We start from the raw sequence: 15,768 nt of genomic DNA, 5'->3' as shown, positions 1-15,768 counted from the left end.
ATAAAAGACATCTATAAGTAGGATCAGCTTTTTGCAGACATGGGAAGAAATAGGATAGCCTTTTGTCCTGGTGAAGTTTGAGATCCGTTTTTGTACTGCCCAGTTCTCTTTAGAGCCACGTACCAATCGCTGTATTTGCGAGAGCGGTAGGTGTTGTAGTTGTTTGCTTCTAGTCGTTCAAAGAAGAAGCATTCATCGGTTATACATTTCTGAAAGAGAAATAAACAAGGATTACTACTGAGGATTATCATGACCATTTATCCAGTACAAACTGTAGTTTTATTTTTCGCTTATTTTTGTGATATTTACTTTAATATTTTAAAGAGAATCTCCACATCAAATTAAAAGAAAACATAATATCTTTTTGTTTGGGGCCACAGTGCACTTTGTCTTGGTGCCTTAATGAGACCTTTGTGTCTATAAAACTAAGGTAACTCTTTTCCTCTATGATACTTATACCTAGATGCCTTGGAATGATATAACATATCATGAGAAATTCTATCGTTTGAATTCCACATGACCATGATTTACTTAAAATATATTTATTCCCAAATCCTCTTGTAGGCACAGTGCCATATGTCACCCTTTCCAGCATAAAAAATAGCTGTTACTTTAACCTGTTAGTAGTGACCAGGGTGGTCACAGGGGCTTCCACTTCAGAAAGCATGGTTACTTTGCCATGGTTTGCTCCGTAAATGTACAGAATTGTAATCATTTCCCAAATAAAATAAAAAAAATTGGGATCCTATAATCCAAAATTATCCTATGGCCCCTGGGAGGTGGAGCTTTACTCCTCAGGGGTGTTGCCTTTTCTCATTGAGCTAAGTTATTGTATTGGTTTAGGCCATTGTTTCGCACACTGAAGCAGGCTGCCCAGCCATTAGGGAGGCATATATCCCAGAAGTGATTGTCATCATGTGACTGCACCAGTCAATGTAGAACATCATTGACTCCTTTTGCGCTTATCATAAATTGAAGGTAGGATAATGAGACAAATAAAATATTTCATATTTTGATATGGACTTTGACCAGGTAAGGACAAGACATAACCATTTTCTGGTTGATGAGGTGCCAGAGCTTGAGAATCTCTAGTTTCGACCATGTCTGTAAAGGATAACGCAATAGAAATAAGTGTAATCATGTTCCAAATGGAGATTGTTTTTTGTAATATAAGGTCAATGACACAAAAGTATTTCCTGTGTGCAATATTGTTTGGATCAAATAGCCATCTTTTGAAGTTTGTTTTGAAATGTTCTAAACATTGTTTAATGCCAGAGATGCTAACATATATTGGATAGATTAGATTACCGCATCTTAGTTTACATTAAAGGGTTATTCCCATCTTGCAAATTCTTCCTTAATGGACATGGCCATCCTGCCTATCATTCCTCTACTGAGCCTGTTTTGTGTGCAGGCAGTGCCCTTCATGAGACAAACAAGAAGTTCAGCTTGCCCGCGTGTGCGTGCTTCCATACAGTTATGTTAGCATCAGGAGTTTGGAAACAGTGTCTTGTCCCAGCCATGTAATAAATGTTTGCCTTTACCCCTCCTCACATTTTCCAAGTTTTAAAAAAAAACATCCTGGACGTTCATATTTGCCTTTGCAAATTTATTTCTAAATCAGTAAATACTTTCAATAACATATTTTTGTAACTAGGAGACGGCACATGAAGCTCTCCACTTTGTGTGCCCAGGATCCTTGGGCATAAAAAGCTCTCCTTTGCTAAATTGTTCCTTGTCTTTTGTTATCTCACAGACGATGGGTCCCATTTCTGTTTCGTAGACACACAACAATGATCTACACCCAATTATTAACAGGTGTCTTGCATTACTGGCTGTGGTACAGAGAACAGGAAACCTTTGGCACACAACAACTGGCACTTTAAGACACCATTCAAATGTAAACAATGAGGCAAAACATCCTGCTCCGTCTCCAAGTTTCTGGACCTTGGATCTGTGAACAAACCAGCATGCTCTGCATCATTGTTCCCAATATTCTGTTCACCCTATTCTTACAAGCCAACACTGCTGTTTGCCATACTAGGAAAGGGATTCTTTTACATCTCAAGTCATTGATTCCATTTATTTTCGTATCTGAAACTACAGACTCAAGGAAGGTTTGGGTACACAAGGCATCTTATTTGTAAAGCTAAAGGGGATTGCTGAAACAATAATGTACCTGCACCAGTGCCATCCAGTTCAACTCTGTCATGTACGGACCATCCTAGAAGGTGGCATGGGTACAGTTGTCAGGAGCTATTTCACTCCACTCCAATCTTGCACTCACTTTTCACTCAGGCTGCAAATTGATCATAAATCACACCCCATATACATGCTGCTTCCACCTACTGATTTGGGTACTAGGAACCCAACTGACATGGACATGCATGTCTCTAACAGTCAAATGGCAAAACACACTTTAAAAGTCATTAGACTGGTAGCACAAAGACCAACATCAAAGTGAACAATTTAATACAAAGGTTCTGCTTACAAAAAGAGGCAAAACAAAAAGCGACATAAAGAAATCTTTATAAAATAAGGGGAGAATAAAAAGCATAAAAAGCCTTACAAGTTACAATTGTTCCTTGGAGCTTGGGAAGTATCCAGCATGGCTGGGTCCACAGGTGTGACATAGTTTCTCTGGACATCAACAGTTGTTTTTTTTTAATAATATTAGGTCTTGTTAGGAGTCAAGTTCTCTGAATAATAATTAGGCCTCTCTAATCCACCTCCTTGTATGGTATTGTATGGGATGGGGGTTGAAATGTTTGTCATATGCTGAAAACTGTGTCTTCTTACATTTACAGCCCTCTTTATTAAAGCTGTGCTAACTTTCTATGGTAACATCCTAGTCATTAAAGCCATAAGTCATTCACAGATCTAAGGTAAGAGGTGGCAAAACCACAGGAATTTTCTTAAATGACCACGAGTAATTAACCTTGGAATCTGCAGGGCCCAAAAAGATGATAATATTTTACTTTTGAATATGTCAAACATCACCTATACATACACAATACAAGTCACTGATAAGTACTGTATATCAGTAGGATAGGACGGATAGGATGTAAGTATTATGCTGTTCATGTCCACAGAAAAGATAAGCAGTATATCTTCCAACAAACAGTCATTATTGTATCCACACAGATGATGCCTTCAGCCAATAGAAGAGCTGATTGCTGGCATGTATCCACAGGACTATGATCGTGAAGGAACCTTCATACAGCATAGTAAAGGATTTCCGTCTGAGATAAAGCTATTCATTATATGGCCATATTAATTACTATAAATACACAGCAGCAGTGACTTATCGTTGGCCAATGTTCCAGACCTTTCTGGTAGGCCTTGCGTGCACAGTTGATGTTACTGCCAGCTTTGTTTATTTGCGGACTCGTCATTTCTTTTAGAGTAAATATCCTGAAGACATTGTGGACAGACTATAAAAGTGGTTAATTTGCTTCGTGTCAAGAAAGCCTTTATGGATTTAAATACAGAAGAAAATTGTTTTAGATCATCCCCATTATTATTTTGTAAAGTATGCAAATGAACTGCTGCCAGCCAAACCAGAGATTCCCATAATTGGATGAGATGCCTTAGGAGACAGAAGGTTGGAGGATGGGTACGGTTTCTTACTGAAGAGATGAGACACTGCAGTGTATGTAGACTTATTTTTTAGTCAATGTGCCATGTGAAGCTATACCACCTTTAACTTCGCAAAATACACATAGTACAACCAACTTTGCATTTTCAGACTATTATCTTATTCCAGTGTGATATCACTAAGCAAGATTAATTTATAGTATTAGTTCCATGTGTGCAAGAAAGCTGGCAAAGAAGTAAATCGCTTGCAATTGAAACAAAACATGAATGCTCTTTTAGGCTTTTTAACTCCTTTCGTGACAAAACTAATTGGTACTGGTAATGAGAAGGGATTTAAAGGGGTTGTCTTAAGACCGCACCTGTTCATTTGGCCTGTAAGGGCATATGGATATGACAGACGGAGGAAGCCTTCTCATAATCCACTCTATGAGCCACAGCAGCTCTTGCTCTGGGGTATTCAAGCCATACATGTAGTACATGGTTGATCATTTACCATACTTGTATTGCCATTATGTAATACTACAAAAAAAAGCCATATTTGCAAATGATATGAAAATGGGTAGTCAGGTTTCTTCTTATGATAAAGACCAGCCTCCTGTTTAGACCCTAGTCCTCAATAGAGCCTATGTCTACTACTGGTGGCCTAGAAGCTATTTAATATTGTGTAGCAGATGCAGTTTTGTATAGATTAATGTATCTTTGCGTCTTGGTTTTGAACTGTTGTTATATTATGCAATATTTTTAAATATTTCAGTGAAAGAGCAACTTAACAAGTAGAATTTCCTGCCCTAGGTAAGATATCTTTAGTAATAATGTCTTACATGCCAGGAGGATTGGCGGGTAACGTGTAGCTATTGAGCTCTGACTTATAGGTAAAGTCATGTTTCTATATTTAATGATGAATGGAAGAAGCCCTGGCATAAAAAACAATACAGTGCCTGTTTAAAACATATCTGAATTAAGTAGCAGTAATAGCAGTTACTGTACATCCGCTGGCTTCCAAGTCTCAAAAGTACAGTTATCGTGGGCCTGGGATTACTTTGGCAAATAGGCTTATATCCCGTACATAAATGTAACTCACATGGAAAACATCTAATGTGTGGACCAAATGCATCGCTGCACAGTCAGGGCCAGGAAAATCATTGAGGTGTATTACGCCTTAGCACCCACAGTAAAGCAGCTTTAAATATTCAATGGGCTCCATTTTATTAAGCATGTAATGTAAAATGTTTTGGAATTTGGAAGAACTTTTATAGTACATCACAACTTAAAGGTATTCTATCATTAGCGTACTATGTCTGTAATGCTAGGTTCACACCAGTGTCTGGACTCCGTTATCAGGTGCAGAAGACGGAAACCTGACATTCCGAGTCCAGCAGTGAGCGCTGGTGAGCGTTTTATGCTCTCTGCGGCGAAACCGTTTTTTAAAAGCAGACACAGAGTACTGCATGTCCGACTCTGCGTCCGGTTTAAAAAAACGGTTTCGCCGCAGAGAGCACAAAATGCTCACCAGTGCTCACCGCCAGACACTTTTGAAGCCCATTCAAATGAATGGTTGTGAAAGATGCCGGCAGGTTTCCGTCTCCTGACCAGTTTTGTACAGGAAACGGAAACCTGCAGAACGGAGTCCTGGACACAGATGTGAACGAGCCCTTAGCAGCCACAGTAAAATGGCTAAACAGACATGCGCAGTCGTCTCTGCGATCGATCGCAGAACCGACTGCACATGCGTGGAATTTAGATTTTGTACGCAGGCTCGCCAGAAGAAGACTACACAAAGAACGCAGCAGAAAGGTGCGGCTGTAGGAGATGAAGGCATCGCTGGAGATTCTTTAGGCAGAACAGGGGACGCCCCCTGTGCTGTTTGAGCACAAGGGAACACCCCAGCTGCTTTCTGGAGACTCACTTGCATACCAGGAAAAACCGGTATATTAATGGAACAGTGGCACGGAGAAGAAATATAAAGGTAGGAGACAAATAGTCTTTCTTAAGGCTATTCCAACATAATATTACCTAAAAAAATTAAAAAAAATAGACTCTAATGATAGAATCCCTTTAATTAATCAAGTTGTTGTTTTGTAGAGCAAAAAGAGACCTGTCACTCCCTCTACTCCAAGATGTAACAACTGGTGCAGATCTGCAGCAGGGTGAGTCAGTGGTTCTCCCCATGTAATTTCTCCCTGTCTTAGTGTGAATTTCCTCCGGGTGCTCCAGTTTCCTCCCACACTCCAAAGACATACTGATAGGGAAATTAAATTGTTAGCCAAATTCCCAATTACTGTGGTTTTGTACCATCATATTCTGCAGCAATTTACAGATATTCACAGTCACCGTCCCATAAGGTAAAAAAATAAGGTATGAGGTAAAAAAATAAATACATTTCCTTGTACTAACATGATAGAGTCTCTAAAACCAGTGGTGTAATCAGATCTTGTCACGTCTACCGTGTAATGTATAGTATATCAAAATCCATGACTAAGGTTTGTTTTGAAAAACAGCATCCTTCATTTGTGTAAGTACCTACATACAGCAGTGACTACAACAAAACTCATTTAGTAACCTGTTTGTAACTGAAATGATGATAAATCTATAATTTAGCTTTACCTATCCGCCTCATTTCTGTATAATATTAAGATCAGAGAGGGCTTCAGTCCTTCAGTGAGCTAAGGAAGATCGGGAATAGACTTGGTCTAGCACACAACAGAGCTGAGAAGAGTTGGTTTGGCATACCACACCACTAAAGAAGAGTCAGCTGGGCAGGCAAGTGGTCCTGGGAGAAGGGTTGTCTGGAATACAGTGTAGTGGAGCCAGGAAAGAGTTGGACTGGATCACACCACAGCCAGAAAGGATTTTTTTTTTAGGACATAACAAAGCCAGATTGAGTTTTTTTTGGCACAACACAGTTGAAGAGGGGTTGGTCAGGCACACAACACAGCCAGATAAGGGTCAGTTTGGCAGACAACAGAGCCAGAGATGGATTGGTTTACCACACAATAAAGACAAGGGTCAGTCTGGCATACAGCACAGTGGAAGAAGGGTCAATCTAGCCCACAAGACAGCTAAATAAGGTTCAATCTGGAACACAACAGAGCCAAAGAGGGGTTGACAGACAACAATCTGTCTCATGCGCTTTGCCTGCACTAGGTATAAACTTTCCTTAGAATACTCCTTTAATTAGATGCGACATAAAGGGCTAGTTCACATGGGCACAGAGGGGGCAGATCATGGCGCGGAATCCACGTCATAATCCGCCCCCTCACAATGGTGAGTTTAGCTTTCTCATGGAACAACTAATAGGATGGGTACATATCCTAAATTAATCTCAAAATAGGACACATGGATACACTCTAGAATGTCAGAGGGCCTGAGCAAATAACCGATTCTGTACCCTTATACTGTGGTATTTTGTACTTGATTTGAAAGGTCATTTGAAACACTTTTGTGTACATTCTTTTTGTTCTACAACTGGATATATGATTTAGCACAGGCATATTATTTTAGGTATGAATATGTTCCTCCGCCCTTTGTCCTTGTCTAACACGTTTAGGAAATATAAAAACAAAAAACTTGAGAGTCTTCAGTAGTTGATACCTTTTTTAATGGCTAACTAATAATGATGACAGATTACAACATTTCGAAGCTATTTCCTACCCACTGGCTAACACGGTACAAAAACATTTTCTTAACACGTCTAGTTTCAAGTGTATTTTTTTATGTTGAAATTCAATAAAATTTATAAAACCTCAATAAGGTGAGTAACTAATACAGTGATCAGAAAAGACTAAAATGAGATAGACCATTAAAGGGTTAAAATGCACACAATGCACCAAAGTGATATACAGTATCAGTAATATTCAAAATCTGCAATAAATAAGTGACATTTTCAGGAGGCATGTTGCAATTTTAATGTGACTTGTTAGGGGGTTAAGTGACATTTATAGAGTGATTTTATTTTAGGTCAGGAAATAATTATTATTATTTTCTATCAGCAAATGGTTTTTAATGGAAAACAATTGCACAAACAGCAAGTCACAGCATCAATGTATTAGTTGTTACAGGAAATGCTGGGAATGACTTCAAGTAAGTTCCCTTGAGTGTTTCAGGCAATGTATGAGGTTGATCCATTTCTGCCTGTACAAGGCCAAAATTGTGAATTATTTCCATGACACAACCTTTTATTTTTACCATCACAATACACTTTTCTTTTTAAATAAACGTTTTCTTTGTTAATAAAAAATTTGTTATAGCTGAGAAAAAATATACCCATAAACCTGCCAATAACAGTGCAATATAGAGTGCCAACAACTACCTAGCCAAGTATCCACCATCATGTGCCATGTGTTAAGCAGAACTTGTATTTAAAGAGGTTTTCCAACAAGGATAGGTTATGTATAAGAGATTGTGGGGAGACCCCTCCCAGGACCCACACTGATCAGCAGTTTAAAGGGACTATGGCACTTATATGAGCACTGTGGTAGGCCAAACCACCAACACCAACTTTTTTTTTTCCACAGTCTCACTGCTTTGACTCGCACTAATATAAATGGCTGACAACCATGGTCAGTCAGAAGCAGTAAATAATTTCTGTGTTATTAGAGAAGTGAAGCCAGGGGAAGGAGCATTTCACCACCACCAAAGATCATCATAAGAGGAGGAGGGACTCTATTATTTGCTACAAGGAACATTTTGGGCAACTTTGTGTGAACAGTTTGTGGAAGTCTCTGTTCTGTTCTAGCTTGACTGTGCCCCAGGACAATTCAAGGTCCATAAGTGTATGGTTGATTTTGTGTGGAAGAACTTGACTGGCCCACACAGGGCCTTGACCTTAACCCTATCAAACTGTTTGAGATGAACTAGAAATGAGATTGCGAGTCAGGTCCTCTGCCCAAATATCAGACTGTACAAATGCTCTTCTGAATGAATTGGCAACATTCCCATAGACATTCTCCAAAAATCTGTGGAAGAATAGAAGCTGTTTTAGATGGAAAGAGGGACCAATTCCATATTAATGCATATGGATTCAGAATGGGATGTCATATAAGCTTGATATAGTGTGTGTATAGCTATTCATACCTCCAAACTTTCAAAGGACAGAAAGAGGGACAAAATATGTGGCACTCATGTGCAAATTTAGCTCCGTCCACTTCTAAATTGACTCCTCCCATTCCGATCAATTTTGTCTTTGTGTTCCCCACACAATAACTCTAATATTATATGCCCCCACATTATAATGTTCTTCTCAAATTGACCCCACAGTAAAAAGTCTCTCTCCTGGTGCACCCACAGTTTAATGTCCCCCTCCAGCTGCTCCATAGTTTAATGTCTCCCTACAGCTGTCCCAGTTTAAACTGGGGCATCTAGAAGGGGACATTAAACTGTGTAGTTAGCTGGTGGGAGTGGGAGCAACTGGAGGGGGACATTAAACCATGAGGGCAACTGGAGAGGGACATTAAATTGTGGGGTTAGCTGGTGGAGGACATTAACCTGGAGCAGGACATTAAATTGTGGGGGCAGCTGGAGTGGGACATTAAACTGGGGGCAACTAAATTGCGAAATTAAACTGGGGCAGCTGGAGAAGGACATTAAAATATGGGGTTAGCTGGTGGGGGAAATTAAACTGGGGTAATTGGTGTGGGAAATTAAACCATGGGGGCAACAATTATGTTCCCCTCTAGTTGCCCCCAGTTTATTGTACTCCTCCAGCAACCCCCCGGGTTTAATGTCCCATTCCAGTTACCCCAGTTTAATGCCCCTTCTATCTGCCCCCAGTTTAATGTCCTTCTTCATCTGCCCCCAAAGTTTAATGTTCCCACCATATGCCCTTACCAATTTAATGTCCCTCTTCATCTCCCATCCCAGTTTATTGTTCCCCCGCCATCTGTCCCCAAAGTTTAATGTCCTCTCTATCTGCCCCCAAGTTTATTGCCCCCCCAGTTTAATGTGTCCCTCATATGCCTCCGCAGTATATTGGCCCCCTCCATTTGGCCCCCACAGTTTAATGTCCCTCTTAACCCCTTGCTCTATCTTAAATGTTATTTCGCTGAGTAGTTTTTTAAATAGGACTACTGAGCTTGCCAGTTCTGTGTGCTAGTTTTAAGTACCTGCCTTGCGTCAGCCAGAGATGTGCCTATTGCAGCCTACATCAGTCAGATGTCAAATAACCCTGACAACTACATACAGCATGCTCCTGTCCTATTTCCTTCAAGCTACCATTACATTTAGCAGGCTCGCAGCAGGACTATGTTGGAGCATGAAGTTGTTCTCTATTGAAATTGCATCAAAGTCCCACATAGACCCAGTAAGTAATCCCATTATGTGAAAATAGACTGCCCAATTGCTGTAGATTCTATTGCATTGTATATGAAAATGTTAGTTTTGCTTACTTTTGAGTAAATGAACTATACCTTCCAAAAAGAAAACAAAAAAAAATTTGATCGTGACAAACTGGAGAAAATGTTATATATGAAATACAGTATATAGAAAACTCTCACAGGATACTTGTTCATTGACATTATCAAACACGTTCACACTAAGCAGAGCCTTGAATGCTATAAACCTGCAGTCTTTTTCAGTATAAAACAAGGTGACTATTATGCACTGGGAACTGAAATATAAACGTCAGCCTCTTGATTTAGCTGTGGGAAAATTTGCCATGTCTTGTATTTGATCACTTTATTTGCTTTGTTGGCATCAATGAATCAACTCCTGTATGACGACTGCTCAGTATAGAAACTCCCTGACAAACTCCATTAATATACATGTGCATGTGTGTATCCCATGTATAGACCTCAAAACATCTATATCAGCATAGTGTGCTCAAGGGTATTTTTAATACTACCATACCATGGGTAACTATACACTACCATATACATTATAGCGCATGTTGACAACTTAAAGGGGTTACCCAGTTTCAGACAGATATTATTGTTTGCATAATAAAAAGTTACAACATTTTCCAATTTTATAGAATTCCAATTTTTCTACTTTCTACTATATTAATTCCTTGTGGTGTTCTATACCTCTGCCTGCATGCATACTGAATAAAAATTTAGACCATGGTCATGTGACGGACAGTCCCTAATCATGTGATGTACACACGGGTGCACAGCTCATTAAAGTCACAGAATAATAATCAGACATTTCATTTAATAAGCTGTGTACCTATGTGCCCATCACTGATTTTTTACCTACTATACATAAGAAGAATGAATGACAGCAACCAAATATCTTGAAAACTTTGAGGAATACAGTAAGTATATTGAAAAACTGTATAATATACATAATATTTATCTCACAATATTCATCTGAAACTGGACAACCCCTTTAAGAAAATTTATTACAATATGCATCTGAACAATCACAGAGGCGGCTTCCCAACAGCCTCTCCTTGTTTGGTACTAGACAGACTGTTGGCGTTTTAGTGTGCTGTTGGTTCAGGAATGATGAAACTCCTGATAGTTTTTTTTAAATGGCTGCCAATAGGATTTGTAATATATTTCACTAGGTTCACACCAGTGTTCGGGTTTCTATTCTTCGGGTACACTTGAGGACCCTAAAAACAGAAACCCAATCCATTTAAAAATCAGAAACCCACAGAAAACTGCAGACCCCATATATTATCATGGGGTCCTCCGGGTTTAATCTCGAAAAATATGGAGAAAAATGTCCTGCTTTACAGGACTTTGTCTCGGCATTTTTAAAGCGGAATGGGGGCAGAATCTCCATATGCTCACCGAGCACAGATCCCAGCCTTAGAGTGACATACCGTATGTAAGAGAATGTGGTACCTTTTCATTGCTAATATAAAAAGTGTATTCAAACCAATGATGTAGATTCTTGTGATTGCATACAGTTACTAACCATGCCAATAATTATAATTTGTTCTTACCCCATCACATATCATATATACTTCTTGCACACGTATTGAGCGGCTTTAAGATCTTACCAGTGCTATTAATCTGCCGTCTTCTTTCATTGCAAGGTATCGATTTGCACTCATTCCCTTGATCGATACTACGCCTCTCTCTTCTGCTTGAAGCTGTAATTTTACTGGAAAAAAAATGTGTATAGTGTATTAAACACTTTAAAAACATGATTTTTTAAAATTCTTTTAAAATAATTAATATTGTTTAATTTTCTTAAGAAACAAAAAATAAATTTAAAAAAGTTTGCAGTTACTTTGTTGAGAAAAGCTGCCCTGACATCCCCATATGGATAAAATATCATTTCAAGTTCATAAGTTAAAAAAAAAAAAAAACTAGATATCAGGCACAACCAAACACTGCACTTACTGCGATAATTGGGTGACAGTGATGTTTTGTCCAGAGTAATACAACATTTTATAGCTTGTCCATATGACGCATTATCCTATAGCAGCTATGGGATGTTTGTTATAATGGACACTTACTTACTTGTATAGCGCCAACATATTCCACAGCACTATACAGACATTGTGATCACTTGATGTTGTTATGTTGGATGGACCTAGGTATTCTTCATTTTCCACTGCTGTATTGGGCTTACAGAATTGCCACAACAGAATGCTGATGCCAGATTTCCTCTGCCGATTTGGGCCAGATGAATGGACCTAATCGGCAGGGACTCCTGAACCGCAGAATCTGCTGCAAACTCGAGCAGGGTGCTGATTTTTTTCCGTGTTTTTCTGCAGTCTGCAGAGCAGAATCTAGCTCAGATTCACATTTCCATTTTTGCATGGGTTTTTTCCCACATTCTAAAAACATACTTTTCTAATGGGTAAGTTGATCCTAATTTGTGAAAGATGGAAAGCTCACCTACAGTCACCTAGAGGGCAGCGTCATTACCACTGATGCTGCTGCTTGGAACCCATGGAGGCCTGAAGAGGTCTTCACATGACCACTGGGAATGTGCAAGTTCAGTTAATACTCACCTGGCAGAGGAAGAGAATGTGCTGTGTGACAAACAGAACTAGGCCTGAGGAAGGTCTAGCTGGAGAATTCTGAGCTGGAGTGAGTGGGACGAGTACTTGCCCAAGAGGAGGGGACGAGTACAAAGTACGGCAGTATCAACATCAGAACTGACAGCAACAACACCTGGTTGATGGTGCAAGATGGAAGGTGACCAGCTTGGGAACCGGAGAGCTCAATGGATGAGGAGTACCACAGGTGAACACTATTTTGCCACCAGAGGATCTACTGTAGGTTGTCAGCTTTACTGTTACACTCCATGTCAGGGAGGGGAGACTCCCTTTGCACAGACTGGGAGGCTATAAACAGAGATTCTATTGTTGAACTGCTTGCTGACTGTTTTAAATTTGTTCATTTGTTCTACCATGTTAAAAAAAAAAAAAAAAAACTTTAGTAAAACTTTATGAGGAGCACATGTTATCTGAGAAAGGGACGTTGGATTGTGAGACCAACACAAGTGAGTGATGGCAATTTCTGCACTGTGCTCCAGAATATATGATCTATATATATATATACAAGTAAAAGAAAATGGACAAAACTTTACTGAGGTCTGGTCAGGACAGTAGAATACAGGCAATAAACTGTAGGAGATTAGAAAGTAAATCGATTAGTTTTTATTCCTCCTTTGTTTTAATCAGATCTTCAACAGTCAAGTTTATTGAATAACTACTCCCACTTTCCAGACATTGAAAAACAGTCAAACAACATACAACCATAGGTGAGATTACATGTCAGTTATCACGTAACAGTCCAGGCTCGGTCTTCACAGGATCATTGAACAGAGTCCTGCAGGCATAAAGTATGGGGGCACTTCGCTGGGCATCCCCGATGACTAGCAGTATAATGCTATATAAGCAATGCCGCCCCTACTACCTCTTGTGTCACCCCCTCTACCTCATAGATTGTAAGCTCTTGCGAGCAGGGCCCTCAGTCCCATTGTGTGAAAGGACTTTCTTTGTAATGTATCTTTCTGTCTGTATTTGAACCCTACAAATTGTACAGTGCTGCGGAATATGTTGGCGCTATATAAATAAAATTTATTATTATTATTATTATTAATGCCATCAGTAGAGGAAGTCCCCTGGGGGACTGGTGTTTGCAAAGCTCTATCAATGACCAAAATAGCAGGATAGCAATATATATATAACATGAAGAGTTCAACACACCAAAAACAGTAGGCACATTTCAGTTTGTATGTGGTTCTCTAACACCTAAGTAGTAACATTGCATGAGCGATATATAGGAGTACCCTAGAGGGGAGGCCAGGAGAGCTGAAATCTGACCCCATACTTTCTTGAATTTGATCAGAGCATTCTGTTTAGTGTAAACCCCTTAAGCACTGAACACCTTTATTAATGAATCTTTTCAATACTATATTAGAATTTCACTATAGTAATGATGGATATGAGGATAGTATTGTAGTCTGTGTAAATAAAACCATACTTCTTCATAACCCTACAGGCTGGCAAAGGATAAACTGCACAATAGGACTGGCTCCATCAGCTTTCCAGGGGTTAAAGAGGCCCAGATGAGTAAAGTCCGCCGGCTACACCATGCGGCGGTAGTATTGTTATTCATTTGGTTCCAAGACTTGTAATTGCGTGATGCAGATCCTGCCCCCACACCACTAGCCAGCAGCCAGAGGAAACCACTAATAGTGTGTGTGTTCAGCATTACAGTCAAGAGCCTTATAAAGTGTTGTTCCGGTCATGAAAGTCAAAGACAAGCACCAGAGCAAAATGGAAAAAGTGAACTATATAAAATTTTACAAAAACGCCTTGAATTATCTGACCTCAAAAGTAATTACCTGAACCCACAATTAAAATACAGACATTATCTAATATTTCAGGAGCCAAATTTCAGTATAAACTGAGTGTTCCCTTGATAGTAAATACAGTTGTAATATATGTTATTTAACTTTATACTTGATGTACTGTTTTATTGATGCCCTAACATAGAGAATCATTTACACCCATTCATTAACTGTCATTGTCCTAATTAGGGAAGGTGGCAGATTGTATACACCAGCTGTATGTGAGCCCTCCAGCCCACACATAGCAGACCAGCCAGCACATAGCGGACCAGCCATAGACCAGCCAGCACATAGCGGACCTGAGCACTCAATACCAATCTATATAATTGTGTCTGTGTAAAAAAATGTGCACATATATACCTGTTTATTAGTATATCACTAGTATGTCCTAACAGAAATAATTCCTGGGCCTGAATACAAAACCTCTAGCAAGAACCATGATGTACCGGAATAACCCTTTAACTCCCTATGGCCCTTGATGTACTATTATGTTGGAATGCTTTAAAGAATTACACTACAGACAGATTATCTGGATAAGTAATGACATTTCACCGAATTTTAAAAACATGACTATAATGCATTTACTTTACTAATACAATTTAAATGACAGTAAATTGGTTATAAAATAATCCCAGTACCTTGTACAGATGTTTCTACAGTTTCCAAATATACCTCTGTTATTCCTGTGCAAAGCATTTTTCAGTTCATTTGCATAAGAATAAAAAAGCGAGTTAAATGAAAATGGGTCTCCAAAGGTGAATAATAGAGGTATATTTGGAAACTGTAGAATCACCTCTACAAGGTACTGTCATTAGGTTTATAGCGAATTTACTGCTGTCAGACTCTCTTTCAGGTAAGGGAAAGTGTCAAGATTAGCTGCTGAATCCACAACATCAGAGCTACACCAAATAATAGAAATACGTGCACACAGATGTATTACGCCTCAGCTAACTTCCATCGGTTCTTTTGCATTTATATATTTTTGATTCTTTCTCTCTGACCGATTGCAAACACGGTTTGCTTTACTGTGTGTCTAGCCCTCGGCAGGGTGACTTTGCATATTATGAATATTTGCTTCTGTGCGGGTTCTGGACTGTTTTCTGCCTACCCCCCCCCCCCCTTTCTTCCCTCGTTTTCCCTCCCCCTCCCTTCAATTCTCCTATTTGATGCCATAGTTCCTCTTCCCTTCTCCCCCCCCTTTTTTCTCCCTCCCCCCCCCCCTGTTCCCGTCTTGCTTTGTTGCTGCTGGCCCCTATTGTTTTTATTTCCAGGTGTTCGGCGGTCCCATCCCGATCAGGACTTTTTTCTCCACTCCCATTGTTATAAATTGTTATAACTTGTTATATATAGTGGCTTAGCTACTTTATACTCACTGTATTTGTGTTCTAATAGCTCTTGATTTCGCATTTTTTG

At 39.4% G+C, this 15,768-nt stretch overlaps 1 protein-coding gene across 1 annotated transcript in view; it reads right to left on the bottom strand.

Moving 5' to 3' along the window:
- FGF2 (fibroblast growth factor 2) overlaps window positions 1–15,768 on the bottom strand; it is a 36,600-nt gene continuing 20,832 nt past the window's right edge. The window contains exons 2-3 of the mRNA XM_075287270.1: window positions 11,543–11,646; window positions 1–209 (exon numbers count right to left, since the gene is read on the bottom strand). Coding sequence (XP_075143371.1) covers window positions 24–209; window positions 11,543–11,646 — 290 coding nt within the window. The 3' untranslated portion in view covers window positions 1–23. The remainder of the gene's footprint in view (window positions 210–11,542; window positions 11,647–15,768) is intronic.

This window comes from Leptodactylus fuscus, chromosome 1 (assembly GCF_031893055.1).
Source record: "Leptodactylus fuscus isolate aLepFus1 chromosome 1, aLepFus1.hap2, whole genome shotgun sequence".
In the NCBI taxonomy this organism is placed as follows: domain Eukaryota; kingdom Metazoa; phylum Chordata; class Amphibia; order Anura; family Leptodactylidae; genus Leptodactylus; species Leptodactylus fuscus.
This window is presented reverse-complemented; position numbering and strand designations above follow the sequence as displayed.